At 38.8% G+C, this 24,749-nt stretch overlaps 10 protein-coding genes across 10 annotated transcripts; 3 read left to right on the forward strand and 7 right to left on the reverse strand.

Annotated features, from left to right (window-relative positions):
* Window positions 1–93: 93 nt before the first annotated feature.
* Window positions 94–2,061, forward strand: B0P05DRAFT_602565 (SGT1 protein-domain-containing protein). Its single transcript, XM_051583272.1, has 3 exons — window positions 94–325; window positions 368–1,655; window positions 1,700–2,061. The coding sequence occupies exons 1-3, from the start codon at window positions 100–102 to the stop codon at window positions 2,055–2,057; spliced, it is 1,872 nt and encodes a 623-aa protein (XP_051437698.1). The 5' UTR covers window positions 94–99; the 3' UTR covers window positions 2,058–2,061.
* Window positions 2,062–3,958, reverse strand: B0P05DRAFT_531396 (uncharacterized protein). The gene is made up of 4 exons (XM_051576965.1): window positions 3,731–3,958; window positions 3,472–3,686; window positions 3,083–3,420; window positions 2,062–3,032 (listed from the first exon to the last, which is right to left on the reverse strand). Exons 1-4 carry the CDS (start codon window positions 3,810–3,812, stop codon window positions 2,090–2,092), a joined length of 1,578 nt encoding a protein of 525 aa, XP_051437699.1. The 5' UTR covers window positions 3,813–3,958; the 3' UTR covers window positions 2,062–2,089.
* A 177-nt stretch (window positions 3,959–4,135) lies between these two features.
* On the reverse strand, window positions 4,136–4,835 carry B0P05DRAFT_531400 (uncharacterized protein). Its single transcript, XM_051576966.1, has 3 exons — window positions 4,567–4,835; window positions 4,244–4,505; window positions 4,136–4,198 (listed from the first exon to the last, which is right to left on the reverse strand). The coding sequence occupies exons 1-2, from the start codon at window positions 4,781–4,783 to the stop codon at window positions 4,324–4,326; spliced, it is 399 nt and encodes a 132-aa protein (XP_051437700.1). The 5' UTR covers window positions 4,784–4,835; the 3' UTR covers window positions 4,136–4,198; window positions 4,244–4,323.
* Window positions 4,836–6,977: 2,142 nt separating this feature from the next.
* Window positions 6,978–8,479, forward strand: B0P05DRAFT_594828 (uncharacterized protein; the record flags this gene model as incomplete). Its single annotated transcript, XM_051583089.1, has 5 exons — window positions 6,978–7,271; window positions 7,316–7,407; window positions 7,467–7,547; window positions 7,596–8,400; window positions 8,449–8,479. Coding segments are annotated over exons 1-5 (1,113 nt in total), but the record flags the coding sequence as incomplete, so codon positions are not given.
* On the reverse strand, window positions 8,480–9,597 carry B0P05DRAFT_531411 (Zinc/iron permease). Its single transcript, XM_051576967.1, has 2 exons — window positions 9,410–9,597; window positions 8,480–9,363 (listed from the first exon to the last, which is right to left on the reverse strand). The coding sequence occupies exons 1-2, from the start codon at window positions 9,573–9,575 to the stop codon at window positions 8,513–8,515; spliced, it is 1,017 nt and encodes a 338-aa protein (XP_051437702.1). The 5' UTR covers window positions 9,576–9,597; the 3' UTR covers window positions 8,480–8,512.
* A 2-nt stretch (window positions 9,598–9,599) lies between these two features.
* On the reverse strand, window positions 9,600–11,985 carry B0P05DRAFT_531413 (acyl-CoA dehydrogenase/oxidase). Its single transcript, XM_051576968.1, has 6 exons — window positions 11,707–11,985; window positions 11,604–11,667; window positions 11,432–11,554; window positions 10,937–11,381; window positions 10,460–10,890; window positions 9,600–10,404 (listed from the first exon to the last, which is right to left on the reverse strand). Exons 1-6 carry the CDS (start codon window positions 11,973–11,975, stop codon window positions 9,670–9,672), a joined length of 2,067 nt encoding a protein of 688 aa, XP_051437703.1. The 5' UTR covers window positions 11,976–11,985; the 3' UTR covers window positions 9,600–9,669.
* Window positions 11,986–12,004: 19 nt separating this feature from the next.
* On the reverse strand, window positions 12,005–13,387 carry B0P05DRAFT_531414 (RNA polymerase II-associated). Its single transcript, XM_051576969.1, has 3 exons — window positions 13,341–13,387; window positions 13,058–13,293; window positions 12,005–12,995 (listed from the first exon to the last, which is right to left on the reverse strand). The coding sequence occupies exons 1-3, from the start codon at window positions 13,352–13,354 to the stop codon at window positions 12,100–12,102; spliced, it is 1,146 nt and encodes a 381-aa protein (XP_051437704.1). The 5' UTR covers window positions 13,355–13,387; the 3' UTR covers window positions 12,005–12,099.
* A 103-nt stretch (window positions 13,388–13,490) lies between these two features.
* On the reverse strand, window positions 13,491–19,931 carry B0P05DRAFT_584793 (uncharacterized protein; the record flags this gene model as incomplete). Its single annotated transcript, XM_051582390.1, has 3 exons — window positions 13,491–19,362; window positions 19,416–19,630; window positions 19,683–19,931. 3 exons carry the CDS (start codon window positions 19,929–19,931, stop codon window positions 13,491–13,493), a joined length of 6,336 nt encoding a protein of 2,111 aa, XP_051437705.1.
* Window positions 19,932–20,031: 100 nt separating this feature from the next.
* B0P05DRAFT_531421 (40S ribosomal protein S13) lies at window positions 20,032–21,183 on the forward strand. Its single transcript, XM_051576970.1, has 2 exons — window positions 20,032–20,575; window positions 20,735–21,183. The coding sequence occupies exons 1-2, from the start codon at window positions 20,154–20,156 to the stop codon at window positions 20,766–20,768; spliced, it is 456 nt and encodes a 151-aa protein (XP_051437706.1). The 5' UTR covers window positions 20,032–20,153; the 3' UTR covers window positions 20,769–21,183.
* Window positions 21,184–21,221: 38 nt separating this feature from the next.
* Window positions 21,222–24,213, reverse strand: B0P05DRAFT_569524 (heat shock protein 70 family; the record flags this gene model as incomplete). The annotated part of the gene is made up of 10 exons (XM_051581258.1): window positions 21,222–21,921; window positions 21,966–22,150; window positions 22,199–22,248; window positions 22,298–22,773; window positions 22,836–22,918; window positions 22,971–23,105; window positions 23,159–23,523; window positions 23,581–23,680; window positions 23,748–24,005; window positions 24,055–24,213. The coding sequence occupies 10 exons, from the start codon at window positions 24,211–24,213 to the stop codon at window positions 21,222–21,224; spliced, it is 2,511 nt and encodes an 836-aa protein (XP_051437707.1).
* Window positions 24,214–24,749: the final 536 nt, after the last annotated feature.

A 24,749-nucleotide genomic window follows, 5' to 3' on the forward strand; every position in this document is an offset into this window, starting at 1 on the left:
AAGCTGAGTATCTCCACTGGGTTTCAAATAGGCGAGCTTCCTAAAGAATACGTTTCTTGAAATCTCTAGCCTTTTTTTTTTTTTTTTTTTTTTAGAAACATGACAGAACTGAACCTTCAAGATATATTTCGAGGATCGTCAGCAAAAGAAATAGACTATATACAATATGCTATCTATTTGCCACTAAAAGAGTCAGATCAAGCGACGTTAAGTTATTTGCAAGATACATTAGACGTAGTCTACTCGATTATTCAACCCATCATTGAAGATTACATTTGGCAAAAAGATAGATTTCAACTGTGCATTGCCTATGATCAAGATCAAGGTAGATGTCTTTTTTATGTTAATACAAACTGACATTCTCTAGATCCCTCCTATCCTTTTTTGTTTGGTGCAACTCGATTTGGTGATTGTATTAATGATGAATGGCTGATTGTCTATCTTCTACAAAAGATCTCGATCGAGATTCCTGAAGCAGTGATCTCACTCCAGGATAATGATGGTGATGTGATCTTGATCGAAGCAGCTCTTTACCTTCCTACCTGGCTCGATCCTTCCAACAGCCAAAACCGCGTGTATTTGTATCAAGGCCAAGTCCGTATTATACCTCTTCCTAAATCACCGGCTGATATCCTTCAACTCAGCACAGGTCAATTGATGCGCCAGAAAGCCATTGACTATGTACGTCGACATGCCAACACACAAGCTTCTGAACCTATTCAGCAATCGATTCGTGACCGTGTGGATGGATATCCTGCAGCAGCTCAACAAGAAATACATCGCACACGATGTATTTTGCCTCCTAAAGCTGCCTTTGTATTATTGTCTGAACCTCAGTTGATCACATTAGCCATCGAAGCATTTTATTTACGAGATCCTATCTCCATGAAAGCGTGTGCTGCCATGAAGACATTCTCTCCTTTGGAAGGCTCGACAGAGACCACTATCAAATTCACTAGGACAACCTACGCACAGACTGTCAGCCAAAAGTTTTATGCGCCCAAGCCGTTTCGATTGCCTTCCGTAAATGAAAAGAACAAGTTTCTATCAGCAGAGATGGGCATGAAAGTAGCGTGTGGATTAGAAATGTTGTATTACAATACACAGCATGAAAACGAGGATCATACAATGGATACCTATGACTTTGATCATGATAAGAAATATGTTGCTTATGTAGCCCATTTGACACAGCTAGGTTACTTTAGAGACCAGAAAAAGGGCTCTCAACTGTATCAATCACTCGAGAAACAAGCTAAAAAACAATATTTGATATACAAGGCACAAGATACGGATAATTCAAGACGAATTGTTTCTTTAAGTGATTTAGATGTAGATGACCAAGACACATTTAAACAGAGTCAACTGTTTGGCTCTGTCCGACAAACCATAGATAGATTATTAGCTGAGTATTCACCAGAAGCATTACATGCATTAGTTGCATCCGCTCCAGACATACAAGACAGTGATGATTGGATGAATGTGGATCCTCAACAATTAGAAGAACTATTGATGAAGCGTATGGGCAACATGAATGAACAAATGATGGCAGATTTACAACAAGATGTGGGTGGTGAAGTTGATCTTGAAAAGATGATGTCTAGTTTTGAAAACTTTGTAGAGAAAAAGAGTGGTATTGAAGGTGTTGAATTCCCTAGGTAAATAACAAGGTACTTTATGTATTTAACTCACCATTGTATAGAGAGAACGAAGAAGAAGATGATGATGATGAGAGTGATGAGAGTGAATATGAAGGCGATATTCAGTTTGACATGAATACATTTATGAATATCCTCAAGGGTAATTCTCAAAATGAAGCATTATCTCAAGTCATGGAAGAAATGGATCAAGAAGTCTATAGTCATGACAAGATCAGTGGTTCGTTTGCTAAACTGGAAGAAGAAGAAGAAGATGAAAGTGCACCCGTAGATGTTCAATTGAACTTGGTCAAGAACGTATTAGAGAGTTTCAAGAGCCAACAAGGCTTACCAGGTCCAGTAGGTAATATGCTTGGACAATTTGGGTTTGTACTTCCAGGCGATAATGAAGAAGAAGAATGATTGTATTATAAAATAAAAATAAAAATAAAAAGCTATTCTTTCAATGTATACATTTGCCTTTGTTTCTGTCGTAATTCCTTTTCTTGCCTCTTCTTTTTCTTTTCAATAATAGCAAACAAATCATCATCGTCTTCATCACTCAAGTCAGAATCAGATACATCAGGCTCAATTCGTCGCGGTTGTGGGACACTGCTATCAGCCATAAATGTAAGGATATGATTAGGCACTTGTGGAGGTGGAGGTGGGAGTGGAAGTGGAAGTGGAGGTGAAGATAGACTATCGGATCCAACACGACGATGTTGTGGCTGTGAAAATGTAGATTGAATTGAATGTATTGAATGAGAAGGGCGATGCTCTGATGAAGTTTCGTAAAAAGAATTTCTTACTGCAGGATCAATCACGCGAGTACGGCCTTGTAATGGGGCGAGTAAGTCAGGTGTAGACGAAGATTTGTTGAGGTAACATTCTGGTAAATTGAAGCTTGAGATTGTGTTTCTATGATGCTCGGGTATCATTTGATGGCTGCCTAAAGAGAGGCGGTGAGACATCCAAGAAGACGCAGACCGCATTGAGCTATTTGACCCTGATCTTCTTAAAGATTCAGCCTTTTTGTACTCTGATTCATTCTCTATCCAACCATCCTCATCATCGTCTGTTTCATCACCAATCATCATTTCCCCCATATTTTGAATGATATCCTGGTCATCATCGTCGTCAATAGGCACATCGGCACGGGGCCAAGTGCCAATTACAATAGGCAATTCAACCACGCCAATGGGTGTCTTTTTCTCGTTTGAAAAGAGTTGTGCTCGTATTTTATAGTGAATGCGTAGTGTTTGATCTTTATATCGAATGGTTGGAGGTGTTGTGCGTATCAGCAATTGCGTTGTTATTGACTGAGAAAAGTTGTAAGGTCCAATAATGTTGAGATCAAGCTTATTTGATTTTAGAATGTGTTCTTCATCCAGCGTATTCCTGCCATTGCTTGTCAATCATAATATACATAGACGAGAAAAGTGATATACCTTGATGTCTTTATCTTTACTTTTCGAACCAAGTTGATGGATATTGCTTCTTTTTTGACAAAACTTTGGGAAGTATTCACAATCACATTGACAGGCACTGTTTCTCCTCGAGTAAAGCCTGTTCTAGGCACTGTTAATTTGATTTGACATTGTCCATTGTTGAAAGCCACTTGTTTCTGTCTTTCCAAAGGCTTAACAAAGTTATCTTTTGTTACATCCACACATTCTAGCACCAGCACTGGATATTCGACTTTAGGACATAAACTTTCAGGTACCATGGGTCGATCCAAAATAGCTGTTAGCTTATAAGCAATTCGAGCTATTTTCTGCTTGCCAAACTAAGTCCACTCTACAATAAGTGCCTATTTTATTGAGTATGTTTGACTTACATCCATAGCACTAGGTAAGTTTTCAGGCACCAAAAATTCAAAAGGAAAACTATAGTCTTTCGGTTCTAAAACCTTTTTATTGACAGGAATAGTTTTACTTGTCTGGAATAAAGTGATCACTTCCTTGTCTTTTGCATGTAAGTAAATGGCACCTGAGAACTTGACAATGATGGGATTCACTTTCATACTGCTCTTGACCTTAACCAGAACAGCACCTGTGTATTCGGTGTTAAGTCAGGTTCCCTTTCTTTCTTTATACCTTGAATTGTTTCTCCTGGAAAATAAAACTTTTCTTCAGATAAGGCAATATCCAGTATTTTGTTTTTTGACCGAGTTTTCATTTGGTTCTATACAAAAGAGAGTATTTTTCCATGGAAATAAAATGACGCATTTTTTGAATCTCCATTGGTCCAATTGGGAAGGACAAGCTTATTGTTGTCAAATCTTGAGGCACAATGAATGACTCAACAAGATGAGTGATTGTTGCCTAAAGAGAGAGAGAGAGAGAGAGAGAGAGAGAGAGAGAGAGAGAGAGAGAGAGAGAGAGAGAGAGAGAGAGAGAGAGAGAGAGAGAGAAAAGCTTTACTTGATTTGCATTATCTCTTGATTCAAAAAGTCTATTTTAACAATTTTATTTCTATAATATGATTTAACAATACGCTTCTATAAATGTTGTTTTGTTTTGGTGCATTGCACCAAACTTGGTGTTAAACTTAAAAATCCCTGTCTCAAATGCGCCAATTAGTACCATATTTAACTTGGTGCATTATACATCTTTTTTATACCGGTAGTGTTGGTTCGTCGTTGTTATTCGCAGAGACTATTGTTACCGTATTGGCCAAGGCATCTGTTTTAGCATATCAGATTTTCTTCGAGGTCGGCTTGAGGTGCAATATCATGTATAGAGTCGTGAATAAATATGCATTGTAGCTGTTTCTCGACCAAATGACTCTTCAAGGTTTTTGCATTTTTCAGAAATTTTGAGCAGTATAAGCATGGGAATTCTAAAGAAGTGCGAGACAAAGTTACTTCCTCTTTGTAGTTTTGTTGTAAGTATCATTAGAAAGAAATGAAAATAAAAAATATGGTACTCACCAACTTTCACTACAGACAGATGCTCTTCAACTACGTGTCTATCCCTTTTGTCTTTGTTTTCAAATTGACTGTCGCAACGAATACACTTGAGTGACATTACTGCAACAAAAGGAGAAAATGTGATTCCTTTGGAGGGCGGATAAAACCTGTGTACTGAAACCTCATTCCACCCAAATTTAAAGTTTTCGTTAGAGAGATGTTCGTAAAAAAGCAGCATCCTTACATGTTGGCGAAAACTTAGCCTGAACTGATAGTCTTGTTCATAAAGTACCAACAATGTTGGCTTATACAGCCAAGATTGGGAGGTAAAGGATTGATTCATTTCTGGCTGTAAGAGAAACGGCCCATACAGAGGCCAATCTTGTTCATTTAGGCCAAATTGAACTTTTTGACTTGGCTGCTTCAGCCAATCTTGGGAGCGAAGCAGACAAATGTAGTCATCATAAAGAACGAAAATGAAACGAAGTCCATCACAAGAGAAATGATATTGGAGAACCCCTCATGAATAATATACACTTTATTGTGAAAAAATAAAATATTAAATTAAATTTTAGAGCATAAGTAATGTTTACATTAGTCGATAAGAAAGAGCAGAGATTAGAAGGGAAACAAATTAGTAACAGACATGAACCAGTCTATGTAAAATATTGACACGGATACAAGGAGATACAGTCTTTCCATTACAACTTGTCGCGTTTTAAAAAATCACTTGTCGCACTTTAAATTTTTACTCGACGGATTTCAAAAATTGGCTTGTCGCATATTAAATTTACACTTGTTGCATTTTTCTAGTTCAATGAGTAATTTCCACTAAGTAGTGTTTGAAGATGGCCAAGGAGGACTAAGAGATGAAGAAGGTATTAAGTTGATGGAGATAGATGAGCTTGAATCTCAAGTTAAGAAGCTAGTCACAATGGAAGATTACTTGAGCCAACAGTCAGATGTCAAAGTTTAGACGGCAAAAACCGAGGAGGGACCTGCAATAAACACTGATCCCAAAAAGAAGACAAAAAAATTAACCCAATCTATTCAGAATACGACAAGATGAGCCTCATCCTCCATATACTGGCAAAGACACCCAAGAAAATTGCATCTGTAGCTAAAAAGTACATCAATGAGCATACCGGTCAGCGTTGGTGGAATCAGTATAAGAACGATCCAGATTCTTTATTCCTTCCAAAAGTCAGAGGAGATTGCAAAAAGCTTAAAGAAGAGCATCACGCTTTCTTGACTGACTTGCTAGACGAAAACTCTGCAATTAATGTCGAACAAGCACTGAAGCAGTTAACTGCTAAGTTTGATGGATTGCAAATTGGAAAGTCAGCAGTTCATAGCTTTATTACCAAAGACATGAGATTTACTTTTAAAGGAGCTGCTTTACACAGCCTTAAAAGAAATGATGAGGGCGCTGTTGAATGAAGCACGATTCAAGTGGGCGGATCAAGTAATTGAAATGGACATGAGTTTTCTTAAAAACTGTGTATTTATTGATGAGTCTGGCTTCCATATCAACATGAATCGTAGTGGTGCGTGGGCATCAAAGGGTGAGACACCTATTGTGAAGGTTGAAAATACCAGGGCTGTCTCTCATATAATTTTGGGTACCGTTTCAACATATGCAGTCGCGAATGTCAGCATTCGAACTCCCAATTTAGCCACCAAGAAGCTTGTTCCTGTAGAGGTTGGCAAAAAGAGAAAACTTGACCAAGGAAAAGCTCAAAAGCCGAATCCAAAGGGGACCGCTATAGACCATTATCTGTGCTTTTTAAGCGATAGCCTTGATATTTTAGATGCATATGAATATACCCAGGGCTCGTATATAATCATGGATAATGTTCCACTTCACAAACGAACTGACATTTAAGAGATGATCGCAAATCGAGGATACAAATGTGTTTATTTGCCACCTTACTCCCGCCGAATTAAATCCTATAGAGCAATTCTGGTCGGTTGTTAAGAGCAAACTCAAGAGATATCAAATTCTCAAAGAGGAAACCCTGCAAGACCGTGTCACTGAAGCCTGTAGCCAAATCCCTCAAAGCCATCTTTATGGTTTTGTTAAGCACTCTCATTTGCGCTTGGAAAATTGTTTGAATAAAAAAGTCATTTGATCCCTTTCTAATACTCATAAACTCTTTATGACTCTCGTACAACTTAATTAGTTTATATCAGAGTTATGCATGAGAAAGCTTTGATGGCTTACACCAAAGCGACAAGTAAAAAAAAAAATGCAAGTGATTTTTTAAAGCGCGACAAGTTGTTATGGAAAGACTGTACTACTCTATCTTCTCATTATACACAATATGACCAACCAATACCAAGCTGTGATTGACGCCAAAAGCAGTACTACCAAATACTTATATTATCTTAAAATGAACATCTCAACAAATCATCCACAAAAAATTGAGCGCGTTTTAGTATATGAATGAACTCTTGGATCATGACACCTTTGTTACTGAGTTCGAATGACAAAAAACTGGGCTAATTTTTATCAACAACAATAGCAACTATCAACTTAAAGGGTCTAAAAGAGAAAATTATTGGTTGTGTTGCCCTTTTTTTTTGCTTTCTTTTAAACGCAAGACATTCTATTTCTTTCATGACCTTTAACTCTCTTGAAATAGGTCAACGTTTCAAAGTAACTTTGGGCAAGTCTTTTGAGACCAAACCTAAAAAGAAGGCACAAAAGTTCTTTAATGTCAAAAGTAATCCACTGTTCAACGATCCTGTTTATTTATTTTCTATATAGACACTTTTAGTACAGAAGCTGGTATTTTTGGACAGGATGCCAAACTAGAAAAGACAAATGATAAATATCAAGTCGAAATGAAGCACACCAAGGTAAGTGATGTGTTTATACATATATATATACATACATACACATATTTACATGTTACAAGAAACCCAATGTGGTCTATGATGTCCAAGTGACAACAGAAGAAGAATTCAACTGTATTCTGATTTATAATGAAGAGACAAAAGTAAGTCGTGCCTTGCCATCTGAACCGATGCTCATTATTGTTGCTTAGACTTTTACTTTAGAACGCCAAAGTGCTCAAATCAACTTACTCAATCGAAAGCTAGAACTTCCTGTCAGTCATTTGTTGAATGACATACAATTACCAGCTACACCACAACAGATGCAGACACCACCTGATGTTACTGTCTCGACAACCAATATGGAACTGGACGATTTTGATTTTGATATCTCTAAGGATATGGATGCTATCCTAGACAGTGACGATTCTGATAAAGAAGACGAAGCATCTGAATCAGACGTATTTGAAGAAATTGAAGCACCTATGATTGCACCACAGCCAGTATCTTCGCCCTTGAGTGTGCCCGTAACGCCTTCAGTAGCACCCAACTCACCGAGTATACCCGTGAATCTTGCGTTGCCTACAACACCCATTCAAACCAAGAAACGAAAGCTGAAAATGGCTTCTGCACCCATTCGACATCCAGGCACTGCTTCTCCATTAACAACTGCACCTGCTCCTAAGCGACTCAAATCAGAGTCAGAAGATGAGAGTTTATCCAGTGGATCTGAAGAATCCTCCAGTGGATCAGAATCTGGCAGTACAGAGACAGAATCATCAAGTGGATCAGAAAGTGAAAGTGATAGTGACGATGATGATTTTGAATCATTAGCACAAGATATTTCGATGAGTTTATCAAAAGGAGGACCTTCTGCACCTGCTTCGCCTCAGCAACAACAAAGCCTTGATACCCAACATGTGGAATCTCCTTCTCAGTATAAACCATTGTCGTATGATGCTCGGCCACCCACAAACAATGGAAATGCAGGTCCAATGTCACTTCGCGCTTTATTCAGTAAGTCAATTCTACATTCTGTTACAAGTAACTCATTTGATGTATTAGAAGAAGATGAAGAAGAAGAAAGTCTGTCGAGTTCAGATGGTGAAGATGATAGCGATTGAGTTTATTAAGCAGGAATATCATTCCAAGCAATAAAAAGCATGAGTCCCAAACCCACAAACATAGCCAAGAATTCAGTCATGGCTTGTTTTTTATCTTTCTTGACATTACCTGTGACTTCCAAGAGTTCAGGAATCACACCTACAGTAGCAATATACAAAAATCCACCAGCAGCAAAAGGAATTACTAAATCACCCCAGCGTAAATCAGTACCGAATAAGCCAACTATAGGTTTTTCTTCTTGAGCAACGTCAATTGAGTTTTCTTCAATCAAGATACCAATGAAGGTACCCAAGAAGGCACCTACAGCCGTTGTGAATTGAGCCATCATGGCCTTTTGTTTGCTAAAGCCAGATTGAATAAGAATAGCATAATCGCCTACTTCATGAGGGATTTCATGGAAAAAGACAGCAACAGCAGTGGTAGCACCAACAGCAGGAGAAGCATAAAAGGAAGCAGCCATAGCAAGACCATCTGTCATGTTGTGTGTAAAATCAGCGAGAAGATTGAGGTAGGCACTGAGCTTGATACCATTGCCTCCTTCTTGTTTCTTGCTGTCTTGTTTTTCTTGCTCTTTTTTGGTGGGTTTGCGTTGTCGTACTTCGCTGCTTTTTTCTTCAAGGGCAGTTGAGACAGCTGTACTCTCAGTATGGATATGACCATGATCATGTCCACTACCACCATTGACAACACGCATCATTTTATCCATAAAAAAAAAGAAGAACAAGCCTACAAAGATACCAACACCAATAAGGACATTCTTTTTATTGTCTACAACCACAACCGCGTTTTCTTCAGTATGCTCTCCTAAAAATGCATGGGGTAAAAGGTGAAGAAAGACATCACCAAGAAGACCGCCTAAAATAATCGTATGAGCCTTATTGCTGACTTATCCATACTTTACCAACTGCAAAACTGACCAAGGTATTTAAAGAGCCAGTATTGATATCAGGGGGCACAAAGTACAAAAGCAAGTTGGGGAATATAGATATATAAGCTGTAGCCAAGATCGAGTTGGTCATGGCATTGCCTGGAAATAAGAAAGCGAATGCGCTTGCTTGAAAAGACATGATGAAGAGAAAGAAGAAGTGCTATAAATAACAACAACGTGTCAAACGTTATTTTATTATGATAAAAATGCAAATCCGTATGTTTGTGCTACATTTAGAGTCGAGCAATGCCCTTTGGGTCTATTTTCCAGTTCTGTTTGCCAGCATAAATCAAAGGGCGAATAAATTGGTGGTATCCTTCAGCAACACGATGCGCATTAAGGGGCTCTTTTTCAGCCATTTGAGTCAGTCTTTCATAGACATGACCCTCACTTTCACCTAAAGCAGAGTTCAATAAATAGTCAGGAAATCCAAAGGCATCCACCAAGGCGACAGCATTCGGGCGAATCTTTTTCAGCATGACTACCATGTATTGTTTGATCATCAGGGCCTGTTCAGGCGAAAGATAGCCACACATTAAGAAATCGGCTGCTTCTTGTTCTAATGTTGAAAGACAATACAAAACAGCCACGTCTTTGAGTACCGGGTTGGGATCATCAAAGACTGCTTTGATAAAATTATGAGCCATAAACAGCTGGCAGTGAGCACGAGAGATACGGTACATGTCGACCAGCATATCATTCCAGCTTGTTTGTTCCTGATCCATAGCATGTACAGTCTTGTCAATCAACGAAGCAGCACGGAATTTGAATGCAGACAGCAAGAGTTCAGGATGATGAAGATCAGAGACAGTAGTAAACCCACACTTGGCTTCAGGATGAGCTACATACTCAGCTATGTATTCAGATGAGAAATTGGTTGCATCTGTCTTGCCTGCATGAATAGATCGCATTGTCTTTAACAAGTAGCGTGCTGTTTGTTGAGTCAATAGATAGTTATCCCCTTCCCACTAGAATGGCGTCAATCATCAATCCATTTTTGTATGTAACCTGTTCTATACTTACTGTCGCTTTTGGAAGATAGTCTTGATAGAACTGACCAAGACCAGAAAACAGAGAATAACCATGTCCACCACATGCACGTCTACAATCCTCAATAGCAGCAACAGCCAATGTTGTTGTTAAGCTCTTGAGACCCGAAGAAGAAGCATGTAAATCAGCCAAATAAGAAAAATCACCTTGAGCCATCTTTTCTTGGTTTTCATGATACATACGATGCATTTCTTGACCTGTAAAATGACAAGCATAAGCTTGAGCAATAATAGGAAACAGACGGTATTGTTGCATAGTATAGTCCAAGACAGGTGTCTCTACAGTTTTGATTGTGCCATCGAAAGCCTTTATTTTCTTAGGCTGATTTGCATCGGATCCCTGAATACGAATAGCAGAATAGCGTGTGGCCACAGTAGCTGCTCTAGCCAATACTTGGCATGACTCTATACACATGATGAGTCTCATTGCCTAGGTCAACAACTTATTTACCAAGTACGATATTAGCACGAACAAAGACCATGGTTCCATAAGCGAGTTTAGAATTCGGTGGTGTTCTATACTCTCCTGTCTTTTTATCAATGCTTGAATACCGAGCCAACATGGCTATATGTGGTACATGTACATGATCAAACAAGATAAATCCATTATCGACTGTATTGAATCCAAATTTAGGACCAATATCACCCACAGTAATGCCTTCGAGAGGTGTATGATCTTGTAGATTTCTGATCTGAACAATAAAAGGATGAGGCCCGTAATCTTTTCGATTGCTGATAAGGCGAGCCATGACGATAGCATGATTGGCTGCTGCACCAAGACCACCAATCCACCATTTAGAGGCAGTCAGAGTGGGTGAGTTGAGTTCAAATGTCTCTGTTTCAGAATGATAAGTAGCTGTTGTCTCTAGTCCACGCACATTCGAGCCATGACCCAACTATATAGGTTACTTATCAGATCAAGATTTTATTCTCAGTGTATCATTACCTCGGTTTGAGCATAGCAACCAATGATTTCGTATCGTTGAGCGGGTTCGAGATATAACTTTTTTTGTTCTTCTGTACCTTGATTCAAAAGTGTTGGCATAAACATACTACGATGCAAGCGAAACTACAATACACCATAAGACTCATTTTTCATTCTGACTTATATTACTTACAGGACTAGGTTCATCAAACAAATACTCAGCCATACCAAATTCTTCATCTGTCCAATGATGTATTCTAACTACACTTAGCATGCGTTTAAATAGAGGAACCTACCTTTGTAATTCAGCGAGTCTTTTTGCAGCAGCCAGTGACTTTTTAAACCGAGATTCTCTTCCTTCATAGTAACGGTGTGATTTGTCACCGAGAACAGGATCGAATTGCAGGATATTCAAGATGCGATCTCTTTTTTCGAGGTATTCTTGACCATATATGCGCTGCATTAATGCTTTTGAATCAAATGAAGCCTTGTTGCGTTCTTGTTCCAACAAGACAGATGCTTGTGGTTCAAGTGGTTTTAAATGTTGAGGGAATTGAATAGCCATAAAGAACAAAAAAGAAAAAGAAAATACATGTATATATATATAGACTTTATTTTTTTTTTTTTATATATATTTTCCCCACATTGTATTTTGATTACATTATTATTTTCTATTTCCGGAGACACTTTTACCCTTTTGTGTAAGTAACTGTCAATACATTGGGTTTTTCATAGTCATCCAAATAACTGAATTGAGCACTCTGTAAAAAGCATGAGTCTAATTGGTCAATAGAATACAACATTACCTGTGCTCTCTTTTTGCGAACAACCATTTTACTTCGAATAGGACAATACACCACTCTTTCACCATGATCATCGATATGAACAGAAAGCAGCAAATGCTTACTATTGGACGCATCATTTTTGTACTCATAGTCACGTACAGCATGGTATTGCAATACATCTTCTGAAAGACCTTCTAAGGGATCTTCTTTCTGCTTCACAAGTCGCTTTGTACTCTCAGCATCAGGCAAGAACCAGACAAGGTAAGTATCATCAGGGTCATGAGGGTTGACCATAGGTCTCAAAATGCCACGATCAGTAGCATCTGTCTCTGAGAACCGAGGGCGTTTAGAGGGATTAAATCCAGGGCTCGATTCAACAGCTCTTCGCTTAGCCATTCTTGCTTCATCTGCTGGTTCTGTACTGAATTGACCAATGGTATAGATATTCTCCCAACATTCTGTATCTGGTAATAAAGGAATGATCTTTTTCGCTCTGGATTTGGTCTGTGGGTGTCGTAAATCCTCAGGTAATGGCTTGAATGTGTTTTCTACACCTGCTATTTGTTCTTCTCGTGTGCTGTAGTTGCGTTTCTTAGCAGCAGCAGCAGACATGGCGAATTTATTCTCAACACCTTCTTTACGGTTGGAAATGCCACGCGTTTCTTGTGCAATGTATTCAGATCGACGCAGCCATGTCACATTGGGTTTACGAGTGTAAAGACCACTTGCACCTTGTCCGTCTGTAGGTTCTGACATTAATATTTTGTCCTCTTCTGCAACACCTTCCATGGGCTCAGATACTATATACAGAAAGAGAGAGAGAGACAGAGAGTTTATAAGCTGTGTGGTGATCAAACCATACCTTCTTCAGGATGACTTTCCATAGCATCTAAATAATCAACAAGCGCCTTATCAAAAGGAATAGAGGCACTTTGATCCATGATCAGTGAATAAGGTGTTTGCTCTACTAAACTGGTAGATTGGTAAGGAACATGGCGTTCGACAAGTGAAGGAATCGTAAGCATTTTGGGTGCATAGGGAACAGGTGGCAAGGTGTTGCGATATCGTACTCGACAAATATAGTCTGAGCGAAACTTGCTATTCAACAAAGGTTAGAAAGCGAGACGAGCCTGTACTATCCTTGCCTTTTAGAAGACATGATTAGATACTGCTATAAAAAAGAACACAAAAAACCAGCAAAAAAATAAATAAATAAATAAAAAGTGGCTGTCCATATGGAATTAAACTCAGCTAGTATGCGACATTCTATTTATTATTTACAATAGGCTTCTTTTCTAGTTAAAGAACTTATCTAAGCTTTCACCCAAGTGAGACTCAATAGTTGCATTGACTTGTTGAACTGCCTTTTCAACACGAATATCATCATCTTCCATAAGTTCAGCAAGGAAAGAGATACTTTCAGCCAAAAAGAGCAACCATTCTTCACCGAGACGAATATAGAATTCTTCAATACACTTCAAAGCAGCCAATCTAATTTCAGGATCGTCTTCTCGGGTCTTCATCAATACCTTATGGTTAAGAGGCTTCCAGAGAGTATCATTTGAGACAGTAACAGCCATTTGACCCACACAAGAAACAACATAGGTATTCATACGACTAAGATAGTCCACATTTATACCCTTGCTAGTCACTAACAATTGATCCACAACAGGATCCATGATCTTTTCAAACTTGGTAGCATTCCATAAGTTATCGTTGTCATACAAGAAGGACTTGCGAAGAGCAGACATGATGTAGTTCCAAAGAACATCGATAGGCTGCTCCTCTTCCTTGTAACGATCCAATCGCATAATCACATCGTCGATCAAATAACCATAGTAAGGTGTGAAAATAGACTTGAGCTTTTCTAAAAGAGAATCCACAAGTTTGTAAAAGAACAAGACACGCTTCAAGCTATCTTGGTTCTCAGAGGCCAATTCAACAGTAGCCCAGTCAACGACCTTGAGGAACAAGGGCTTGAACAAGGTTTCATTCAACTTCATCACTAAATCGAGGAAGGCAGAAATAACAGAGCCTTCAATATCATCGATATCAGCTTCATCAAATTGCTTGTCATGAGCACGACGAACATCAAAAGCAATCAAGAAAAATTTGAAGAGTTGCTTATAGTAGGACGTCATGACATCGCGAGACATGGTACGAATCGCTTGAGAGACAACGGAACAAAGAGCCAAGACAGACTTCTTGCCATTCTTGACAGCAGTTTCGTAAAAAGCAAAGACTGGACTCAAAAGAACACGAGGAGAGGCATTGGTAGCCAATTGAGACAATACAGCCACTGCCTTGGATTCAATGGTAGCCCTTTGAGTCTGTGCAGGATCAAAGTGATAGACAGAAGGGTGTAAAAGACCAGTCAAGATCTTGGTGATGTAAGGACTGATAAAGTGAGGCAAGACAGATACAATGGTCTCAAGAGCAGTAATGACACCCATTTGCAAGAGTGTATTGGGATTCTCAGCTTCAACAGTTGTATTGAGAATGTCAGTAGCAATAGGCATGAATTTAGGCAGGTGAGGGACTGCACGAGGACCAATTTCTTGACAAACAACAGTAAGGCATACAAGACTAGAGATCTGTAATTGGTTGTTGCTGGACTGAAGACTGTCAGGGCCAATCACAATAGGAATGGCTTCAGCAAATTGACCAGGATAAAGGTTACCAAGTACCTTGGCAAGAGAAGCAATACAGAGCAAAGCGGATTGCTTGTTTACAGTACTCTCTTCTTCAGTAGCCAAACCAGTAGATTCCTTTTGAATCACATTGGTCAAGTTCTTGACCATATTAATCAAGGAATCTTCCGAGCCTTCAGGAGCATGACCCTCGAAAGACATCACCTTTTCATTAAAGATGTTCATAGCCTTACGACGTACAGAGAGATCGTTGTGTTGAATTAGTTCAGAAATAACATGGATGAAAGCATCCAAAGGCAAAAGAGCATTCACCTTGTCCAGAACGTCATAGACAACCTTAATAATAGCTCTCCAGAATTTGGCAATACCAGGAACAGCATCCTTGGAAACAGAATAAGTATCGCGGTATTCAGTAAAGTAGGCAATGATCTTGAGAATGATTTCAACAGATTGAAGATAGTAAGGTTGCATGATTTGAGCGAATTCTTCATTTGTGTTTCCTTGAGTCATGACCTTACTTAAGAAGCCCTTGGAAGTCAAGAGTTGGCCGATAAAGTTAAGTGTAGCGAGCTTGTATTGACGTAGCTGTTTGGCACTGTGTTCAGAAAGATTAAACAAGTGGGCTTCTTTTTCGCTCATATCTTCGTCTTCTGGCTTTTCATTAGGCAAAGCAAGCATACCGTTCAATAAAGCCAAGATAGCGTTCATTTGAGTTTCAGGGCTAAAGTGTTGACTAATGACCAAACTGAATTCAGTAAGTGACTCTGCTTCAGAACGAGCACCCTTAGCCAAACGTTCAGTAAACTTCTCCAACAATAAGGAGATAATGGCATAGAGGAATTCGTTTTCGCCCAAAGTATGAATGAGAACAGTGAAAAGGCGCAATCTTCTGTGCTTGGGAATATGGAACAAAGCATCCACAAAGACTTTGATGATAGGCTTGACTTCCAACACAAGAGCAGCTTCGTCATCATTGTTGGACTTTCTGCTAGACACAACCAAGGGAGGCAAAATCTTTTCCAGTGTTTGTTGAATAACTTGGAAACTGTAGTTGTCATCTTGACGAAGCACATTGGCACCCATAAAGGTAAAGACAGGCATGATGTTGTGCAATACACATTCAGGGAACATGGAAGCAATGGTAGCCATCAACAACAAAGCTTGATTGTGGGTTTGTGGGTTGCCAGTGATACGGATACATTGAACGACGATGTCCACACGAAGATCGGATTCTTCAATAGTAGCACCTTTTTCTTCAGCATGTTGGATGATACGAGTCAAAGCAGACATAAGCAATTGGTTAATGTATTCAATAGAGACAGGAGCATCACGAAGATCAGCATTAACCATAGCAGTCAACACCTCAAACAAGGGCTTCACAAGTGTTTCATCCTTGGTGATTGTCTTACTCTCAACCAATTCAAGAGCAGTGACGAGTTCGTAAAGATCAACAGTAGATGTCTGTTGAACTTCAGCAGTGGTACGACCACGCTTAGCACTAGGAACATGATTGGCATGACTACCCAGAAGATTTCTAGCAGCAGTAACAAGAAGACCCTCAAACAGCTTGGCATTCACATCAATATTGGCCAAAACAACCTTGGAAGCACGAACTTCGTTTTGCACACCGTTGGTAGCAATGTCAACCAAAGAGGAAAAGATGGCTTGTTGAGCTTTTTCGTTTGCCTGTGCATAAAACTCAGGTGTGATTTGAGAGAGAGCATAGTGTCGAGTAGAAACTTGCCAGCCATCTTCATCAGCACCTTGAAGTGTGTCCTTGTTGGCAAGCAGACGAAGGAAAAGAGTCAATGTCTTGTCGTTCTTTACACCCAAGTCGCTGGCATTAGAAGGCAAGTAGTTGCGAATGAGGTAAGACACCAAAACGGTTGATTTGGTAGTACGAGGTTCATTCAACGTCTTTTCCAAAAGAGAAGCCAACAATTGAAGTTTGAGAGGACTATCAATAGCGTCCAACATGGACAACATATGGATCTTGACTTCAACAGTAGGAGCATCATTCACATGGTTAAGCAAGAAAGTAAGCGTATGCGTCTTGCGAGCCTTGTGTTGCTTTTCTTTGGATTCTTCGCACAACACAAGGTATTCCTTAAACACACGGGTAACATAGGTATGATCTTTGCTAATTTCATTGTGTCTATACCAGATAAAATCGACAAGATGAGCAGCTTCATTGGATTTAAGAGCAGTAATAGAAGCAGCTGCATCATAGAAAGTACTAGCAGGGAGCACAGTGATGTCAGTAGCAGCCTTGGCCTTGGAGATGTCTTCAGATGGAATAGTAGTATTATAGACTTTATGACCACTGGGTAAACCAAGACTCAAGTAAATCAAACGAACGTTTTCCAAACAATGCAAACCTTGAGCACGGACAGATTGATGGCTGTCGCCCAAAGTAGGGAAAAGAGCAGGTATCAAGTGTTGGACATCAATCTTGGTGTTCTTGGTAGTGATGTAATGGCTAAGATAGGCAGAAGTCACTTGCAATGCACGAGCACGGACAACATAGTGTTTTTCATTGTTTGTCCAAATGCTTGTCAAGAAGCGTAACACGTCAGTGCTCAAATGGCTCTTGACAAGCACGGTAATAGCATCTTCAAAAGCAGAAACAGAGGGACCAGATACAAACAACTCAAAGAGCTTGGTAATCAATTGGATATAGTCACCGTGGGTTGCGTTTGTTCTATACCAGTTAATGTCACCTTCAGGACGAGTGACAGAGGTGACCAAGGCAAACAAAGTGAATTGAGAGAGTTGAACAAAGGTAGCGGGAGTAACATCATCAATATTTCTCAACTGCTTGATAACTTCCTTTGAAGGCAATCCTTTTTGTTCGACAAATCCGCCGCTCAATCGAGTAGAGTAGAAGACATCCTTTTTATCTTGAATGGCAACCAATACAGCATCTAATGTGCATTTACCCAAAGCGCGTTGTTCTGTTGGCTTAGTGACAATAGAAAGTGCCAAAGAAATGACCAATTGACCAAGAATACTTTCGCCTTTTGACTTGCTCTTGATCATAAGAATCCAAAAGTCGGCATATTCTTGCTTTTTGTTTTGTTTGATCAAATCAGCTTGCAATCTGATAAATTTGGTAGCAATTTCAAACTTGTCTTCAGATTTAGCAGCAGACTTAAGATTGTCTAACATAGCAGACAAAACAGGGCTTTCTTTCAAGGAAACGGAGCCAATGCGCTTCAGCAAGTTAGTAAGGTTATTGCTAGATGCAGAGAAGATAAAGACAGACAAAATACGTGCAGCTTGAGCATCTTGATCAGGGTGTTTTTTGATAAAATCAGACAACAGGAACTTGATAATAGTAACGGCATCCTTGGAGTTGAATGCACCACGTGCAGACAAGAGCTGATCAAAAGAAGCAATGATCTTATCAGCAGCAACATAATTCAATAAATGGTTAGGCACTTCTTCAAGCACATAGTTAAACAAAGCATTGAATTGATCCAAACAACCAGCCAAAGAGGATTCAAAAATTTCAGGAGCTTGAGCCAAAGGGTTGGATTTATCATCAATGATAGAAACCAGCTTCTTGATAGCCAAAAGACGGTTAGTAATAGCAGGGCTATTGAGACAAAGATAAAGTGTAGTGTTGGCTTCTTCAATAATTTCATGACGAGTACCCTTGAAAGCAGAAGTGGTAAATTCATAAAGCTCCTTGTTCAACTTTTCATTGTCCTTGACAGCGTTCAACTTGCTTTCCAACACGACATCTAATTCTTCTACGTAACGTTGAGAAACCATGGCTAAAAGGGATTGGTATTTAGACACAAAGTCCTTTTTGCTTTCTTCATCCTTGGCGAGTGCAAGGTAATTATCCATCACACACTGACATAACAAGGAAATGTTTTTGCTGGAAAGATATCCCTTCAAAACAAGTGTTTCCAAAAGTTGAGCGTTTTTGGGTTGGCGAATCATTGGCTTCAAGAAGGAAGCAAAAAATCTATCAGTGGCGTATTTGTCCGTGATCTCCAAAACTGTTTGTTCAAATTGAGAGTGCTTGAACATGGCCTTGATAGCAGAATCTGATACTGTTTCAAAGCTTTCTTGTGTTTGACAGAGGTGCACAGTAGTCAACAAGCAGTAACTAAAGTATGACTTCTTATAGTTTCTCAACATGGTATCCACCAAGGCTTCAACACCCTCCTTGCTAAAGACAGCTTTAGAAGACAATTGAGAGAGAATCATATAGGTAGCCAATTGCAATTCAGGTAGCTTCTTGGCTTTCAAACCATCAATCAAGTGAGGAGTAAGAGCAATCGTCATATCGGTGTTGACAGAAGGTGCTAATTTGATATAATCAGTCAGCAAAGCAGCATAAAAGGAATACAAGGTCTGGAAAGGGACAAGAGATCGATTGACAGTTTTACAAATAAAGTCGAAAACATATCTATTCTTCAACATTTTCTTGACCAACAAAGAGCGCTCAAGAGGGAGCAAAGACTTTTTAATGGGTGTCAAGAATTCCCAAGGTGATTTTTCTCTATAAAGACGAGCAGGTAAGCAAGAAGCTCATTGACCCAAAATCCAACTTACTCTATGTTCAAAATTGAGACCATTTTGACAAATGATTTTGTTTCATGGTAGGGTAAGATGCATCTTATGATTGATTCGACATTAAAATCTTGAATACGGAAGCGACGAATAAGATATTCCAATACTTTTCCAGAAGGCTTCAATAGGAAATAAGGTGAAAGTTGAGACAAGAAAGAGTTAATACTAGCATCAAGTTTTTCATTTTCTTCTTTAGTCTACATTTCCAATGTCAGTTATCATGTAAACATTCCATTAATATGAACTTACCTGAAGAACTCTATCTACAGACTTCATTTTCTCGGAGAACAAAGTCTTTTCAAAAGCTGCAAACTTTTCATCGAGAATAACAAGCTCCATGATACCATTGTATGCAATAGAATAAATTGTTTCAAGGTCTTGGTCAGCAGCTTCACGAGCACTGAAGAGAAAAGAGGCACGGGTCTTTCTGGAGGCCTCACTTACACTACGCAAGTCGAGAGTACCTATTTTCTTCAACTGCTGCTTTAAAGAAGACATCCTGCTTAAAAGTAACAAAGAATAAGAAAAAAAAGTTAAATGCAGATGAAAGGACGCAGCAAAGCAATTGATAACGACGAAAAGCAGTCCTAGAAAGTCACTCGAAATTTGACAGCTGGCTTGAAAAAAATTTTTTTCATGATAAATTACAATCACAAGTGTGCAAACAATTATTTTCCTTCTCTTTCTCCCACTTTTCTTTCGAGATCTTAACTAGTCAAAATGGGTCGTATGTATACTTCTGGTAAGGGTATCTCTAGCAGTGCCCTCCCCTACCGTCGCACTCCTCCCTCTTGGGTCAAGACTTCTTCTGAAGAAGTTGTTGATATGATCTGCAAGAACGCCAAGAAGGGTCTCTCTCCCGCTCAAATTGGTGTCCTTCTCCGTGACTCTCACGGTATCCCTCAAGTCAAGTCCATCACTGGTAACAAGATCCTCCGTATCTTGAAGTCCAACGGTCTTGCTCCTGAAGTTCCTGAAGACTTGTACCACCTCATCAAGAAGGCTGTCTCCATCCGTAAGCACTTGGAACGTAACAGAAAGGACAAGGACTCCAAGTACCGTTTGATTCTCATTGAATCTCGTATCCACCGTCTTGCTCGTTACTACAAGACTGCTGGTCAACTCCCTCCCACCTGGAAATAGTATCCTTTTTTACTTAAATACTAACATTTATAGCGTGTGTGTGTGTGTGTGAAATCATTTTATTGCCTATATTGGACATTACGTCGAGAGTCAACTTTGCTTTTAAGCAAAATGGCTCGGTAACTGTCTTCCTTAACCCATTTTTTTCTTTCTAATAGTGAATCTGCCACTGCTTCTGCTATGGTTGCTTAAACATAACTCCTGGTTCTCTGAGTTCAAGGATCTCGATTGCTTTCAAGAAACTGTATCTTTTTCAAACATGTTTAGAAAGTATATCATTAAAAACTTGCTTTTTATACTTTCCGTCTTTGGTCTTTTTGGTTTCGACATGTCAGTACTTGTATTGTTTCAACATGTTCCCGCATGCTTAGGAAAAGAGGTAAAAAATACTGGTTGTAGAATCTAGTGATGACAGCATATAATCTTTCATATCCTTGATATTCCATGAAAGTTGTATTCACACTGGCTGAGGATTCCATAATCAGAAAGAAAATTACTCTCTTGTAAAGCTTTATGGACATGCTTGAACAATATAGTGGTATTTTTTTTTTTGAATATAGGGAATGATCTTGTTTAACGTAAATAAAAGATTCTTTTTTATCTAAAATTTTTTTATTCATATTGTTTTGTCTACAAAGGAAAATTTTACAATTCATCATGAGTATGATCTTCAGTAGAAGCAGTTTGAGTAGAAGTAGGATCGTCAGCCTTTGTAGATGAAGATTCTTCCTCTGCGGTATCATTCTTGGGCACTTCAGTAGTCTTCTTTGGCACCTTGGGTTTCTTTTTACTGATCAATTTCATCAAGTTTTCTTCAACAACCTTGGTTTTTTCCAAGACTTGAGAAGTCAAAAGCACGGGTTCATCAGTATTAGCAAGTTTCTTTTGAGCTTCGACCTTGTCGGCAACCCAATCAGCAAGCTTTTGAGCAGCAGTTGCCAAACCTTCAACTTCTTCTTCAGTATGATAGCGAATCTCTTCAGCTTGAGCACGAATGCCAGCAACAAACTCTTGAGCTAATTTCACTGTTTTGTCTACAAGCTCAATGTTCTTTTCACGCTCTCTGTATTCCTTGAAGCGGTGTTGAATAGGTGCTTCAATGGCTTGAAGTTCCCTGAGTTTGCTGATATAAACAGAAGTGTCAGCGTGTTCACCTTCATCATAAAGCCAGTCAGATGTTTCAGAGAGTCTTTCTCTAAACTTTTCAATGGCTTCTTCAGTAGTAACAACAGCGACATCATCATCATACAAAAAGTCTTGAACACGATAGACAAAGGTTTCTAAAGCATTACGAGATTCTTCACGAAGCTTCTTACGAGTGTCCAAAGCATCAAGTTCAAGGATTCTAAGATAATAAGAAAACCATTCAAATATGTTTACAATGCTTACCTCTTCTTTGCAGCGGCCTTTTGTTGTTCATTAAGAGGAAGGATACCAGTAGGGACAACTTCAAGATTTAAAGGAACTTTTGTGATAGAGACACTTTCCTTGGCTTCTGCAGCCGTGTTGTTGGTCTTAGCATCATTAGATTCAGTAATAGTTTCATTTTGCTTGTTTGCTTCTTCACTTGACTTCTAGAGGTATGTAAACAAACTTTTTATCTAGAATTCTGAATGACTCACCTCTTCTTTCTCTTTGGAATCTTTTCCACCAAAGAATGACTTAACTTTTTCTACGCAACAAGTTAATACCGTATATATAAGGAAGGATACCTTTGTTACCTTTGAATGTTAACTTTCCGACATGAAGAGTAGCTTCAGGAACAGAAACAATACCAGAACCAGATAATTCAAAGGTGACACGAACCTTAGGAGGGATTTCTGAGGCTTTAATATCATCCTTATGCTTTGCCATGGCTTCTGTAAGACCAGTAACCTTGACTTTGGCAATGCCTTGATCACCTGCATTGGAATTCTTTTCATAATTAACATCGAATTCAAAATCAGTAATACGGTTAAATGTCATGATCTTGCGAGTGCCAATATTGCCAAACTTGTTGAAGATGACGGTTTCAACAGCAGCACTGGCTTCTTTGCCCTTGTTTTCAGGCTTGTAAGAAACTTCAACAGGGAAAAGAGTGACATCCTTGATACTGATTTGCTTGCTCAATCTGAATTGATTACTGAGAGAAGCACCACGGAAAGCAGCACCCAAGACAGCAGCTTCATCACCATTCACATTTTTTGCAATCTTTTGACTAAATTAACATGCATAAATAAATAAATAAAAAACATCATACATAAACTATGCGACACTTACGCTCCAACAAGATCGATCAATTGTTGTTGAACAGAAGGAACACGAACACCACCTCCAACAAGAACAACAGATTGAATGTCATCCTAGAAAAATAGAACGTAAGCCATAATTCATTGCTGTTTTAATAACACTTACCACAGTCATGTTGGCAGCTTCTAAAGCAACTTCAATAGGGCTCTTGACACGGGCAATCAAATCTTGACAGATTTCTTCTAATTGAGTTCTAGTTACCTTCAATTTGAAATCAATGCCTTCATGAAGACTTTCAATCTACAGAAAGAAAAAAAAATGAGCATGCCTATCAAAAAAGAAACATCACTTACAGAAGCCACAGTTTCAGTGTTAGCACTCAAGATTTGCTTTACTCTGTTGGATTCCTTCATTAATCTAGTCATGGCATTTGAAGAGTCTCTAACATCTGTCTTGACACGTCCTTCATTCACTTTCATGAATCCAGCAGCCAAAAGTTGTTGAACACGAACATCTAATTCATGACCACCCAGTGTACGGTCAAAACCAACTCCTTTTACTTCCAGTTGAGGTGCTGTACGTGTAATCTTTCCTTCTTTTGTCTCAACATTTGAGAAAGTAACAATAGATGCAACAGTAGAACCGGCACCCATATCATAAAAGATGTGATTTTCAGGATTAGCACCAATTTCACGGTTTACAGCATAATTAAGAGCGACTAGAAAGAATAGAGGTGTTAATTGATGTCTCTTTGGGTTTTTATTGCTCTTCTTACCAGCAGTTTCATCATGCATAAGTGACAAGACATTTAATCCAGCAAGTTCTGCAGCGTCAAGAATAGATTGGCGCTCGTATTGATTAGCAAAAGGTGTAACCTGTCAAAAGAAGAAAATCAATACACATACATATACACATACACACAAATCACTGATTTCTACTTACAGTGATGACACAATCCTTGACATTTTCACCAGCTGTAGCTGAAGCTTGTTGCTTAGCATTTTGGAATTGATAAGCAATAAGTTCTTCAACAGAAAGTTGTGTTGTTTCATTGTGAATAAAGGCAGGCATATCTCTTTCTGTGTCAATCACCATCTTGTTAACATAGCGACGACGGAATTCCTCAACAAGAGGGTCATCAAAGCGTTTAGCAACAATGCTTTTCAAGTTGGAATATGTCAAGTGAGGAAAACGGCCAGCCTATATTCAGTATGATTAACAAGAAGATCATCATGTTATGATTACTTACCAAACTGATAGCATCGCTACCATAGATACGTTCATCATGACGAATAGTCACAACAGATTGAGTCTTTCTCTTTGAATCTTTATTTAAAGCAACATCTAAAGGCATACCAGGCTTGATAAGACCCACTTTAAACCATTCTGTACCATAATCAATAGACATGACGGCTGCTTGAGCAATAGGTACAATAGTACACAATAAGGCTATTGTGTAAACGAGTACACATAGCCAACGCGTTGTCATTTTCGTTTCTTGTATATATTGATAAAAGGCAAAAACGAAAAGAAAAGAAAAGGGAGAACAAAATGCAACATTTAAATAAACTAATTATAGTCGATTGAACTTGTCCAGTTACAATTGGACAAATCAACCTTCAAATTTCGGAGCAGTTTCTCGGTTGCACTAAATCTGCGTTTCTTTTTTTTTTTTTTTTTTTTTTTTTGCTTGCATAGGAGCATTCTTACGAAATATTGAAGACATTATTATGTTTTATTGAAATAGATAGAATACATGAGCCGTTTTGTTGTTCTCTGTAATTCTTTCTTCTATTTAATTTCAAATTGACTGTTTGCTATTGAAATCTACATATTTTGGTATTACATAGTACCTGAAAATCAATAATGTAATTGCTTACACTTGATACTGCACAAAGAAAAAAAAGTTGAAAGTAAAAAAGGCCATAGGATTGCTTGATCTTT

This window comes from Gilbertella persicaria (assembly GCF_025201335.1).
Source record: "Gilbertella persicaria strain CBS 190.32 chromosome Unknown B0P05scaffold_8, whole genome shotgun sequence".
Classification (NCBI taxonomy): Eukaryota; Fungi; Mucoromycota; class Mucoromycetes; order Mucorales; family Choanephoraceae; genus Gilbertella; species Gilbertella persicaria.

What these genes read in the sequence shown, in the direction of transcription:
- B0P05DRAFT_602565 (XM_051583272.1), top strand. Translation starts at nt 100, where the DNA reads ATGACAGAACTGAACCTTCAAGATATATTTCGAGGATCGTCAGCAAAA. An exon ending in TGCCTATGATCAAGATCAAG is followed by an intron (nt 326 to 367) that starts GTAGATGTCTTT and finishes GACATTCTCTAG; the next exon opens with ATCCCTCCTATCCTTTTTTG. An exon ending in GAAGGTGTTGAATTCCCTAG is followed by an intron (nt 1,656 to 1,699) that starts GTAAATAACAAG and finishes ACCATTGTATAG; the next exon opens with AGAGAACGAAGAAGAAGATG.
- B0P05DRAFT_531396 (XM_051576965.1), bottom strand. Translation starts at nt 3,812, where the DNA reads ATGAAAACTCGGTCAAAAAACAAAATACTGGATATTGCCTTATCTGAA. An exon ending in TCCAGGAGAAACAATTCAAG is followed by an intron (nt 3,687 to 3,730) that starts GTATAAAGAAAG and finishes CCGAATACACAG; the next exon opens with GTGCTGTTCTGGTTAAGGTC. An exon ending in ACTTACCTAGTGCTATGGAT is followed by an intron (nt 3,421 to 3,471) that starts GTAAGTCAAACA and finishes GAGTGGACTTAG; the next exon opens with TTTGGCAAGCAGAAAATAGC.
- B0P05DRAFT_531400 (XM_051576966.1), bottom strand. Translation starts at nt 4,783, where the DNA reads ATGCTGCTTTTTTACGAACATCTCTCTAACGAAAACTTTAAATTTGGG. An exon ending in TCTGTCTGTAGTGAAAGTTG is followed by an intron (nt 4,506 to 4,566) that starts GTGAGTACCATA and finishes AAAACTACAAAG; the next exon opens with AGGAAGTAACTTTGTCTCGC.
- B0P05DRAFT_531411 (XM_051576967.1), bottom strand. Translation starts at nt 9,575, where the DNA reads ATGTCTTTTCAAGCAAGCGCATTCGCTTTCTTATTTCCAGGCAATGCC. An exon ending in CTTGGTCAGTTTTGCAGTTG is followed by an intron (nt 9,364 to 9,409) that starts GTAAAGTATGGA and finishes CGATTATTTTAG; the next exon opens with GCGGTCTTCTTGGTGATGTC.
- B0P05DRAFT_531413 (XM_051576968.1), bottom strand. Translation starts at nt 11,975, where the DNA reads ATGGCTATTCAATTCCCTCAACATTTAAAACCACTTGAACCACAAGCA. An exon ending in GTTGCTATGCTCAAACCGAG is followed by an intron (nt 11,382 to 11,431) that starts GTAATGATACAC and finishes TAACCTATATAG; the next exon opens with TTGGGTCATGGCTCGAATGT. An exon ending in ACTATCTTCCAAAAGCGACA is followed by an intron (nt 10,405 to 10,459) that starts GTAAGTATAGAA and finishes ACGCCATTCTAG; the next exon opens with TGGGAAGGGGATAACTATCT.
- B0P05DRAFT_531414 (XM_051576969.1), bottom strand. An exon ending in GGAAAGTCATCCTGAAGAAG is followed by an intron (nt 12,996 to 13,057) that starts GTATGGTTTGAT and finishes TTCTGTATATAG; the next exon opens with TATCTGAGCCCATGGAAGGT.
- B0P05DRAFT_531421 (XM_051576970.1), top strand. Translation starts at nt 20,154, where the DNA reads ATGGGTCGTATGTATACTTCTGGTAAGGGTATCTCTAGCAGTGCCCTC. An exon ending in CTCCCTCCCACCTGGAAATA is followed by an intron (nt 20,576 to 20,734) that starts GTATCCTTTTTT and finishes TCTTTCTAATAG; the next exon opens with TGAATCTGCCACTGCTTCTG.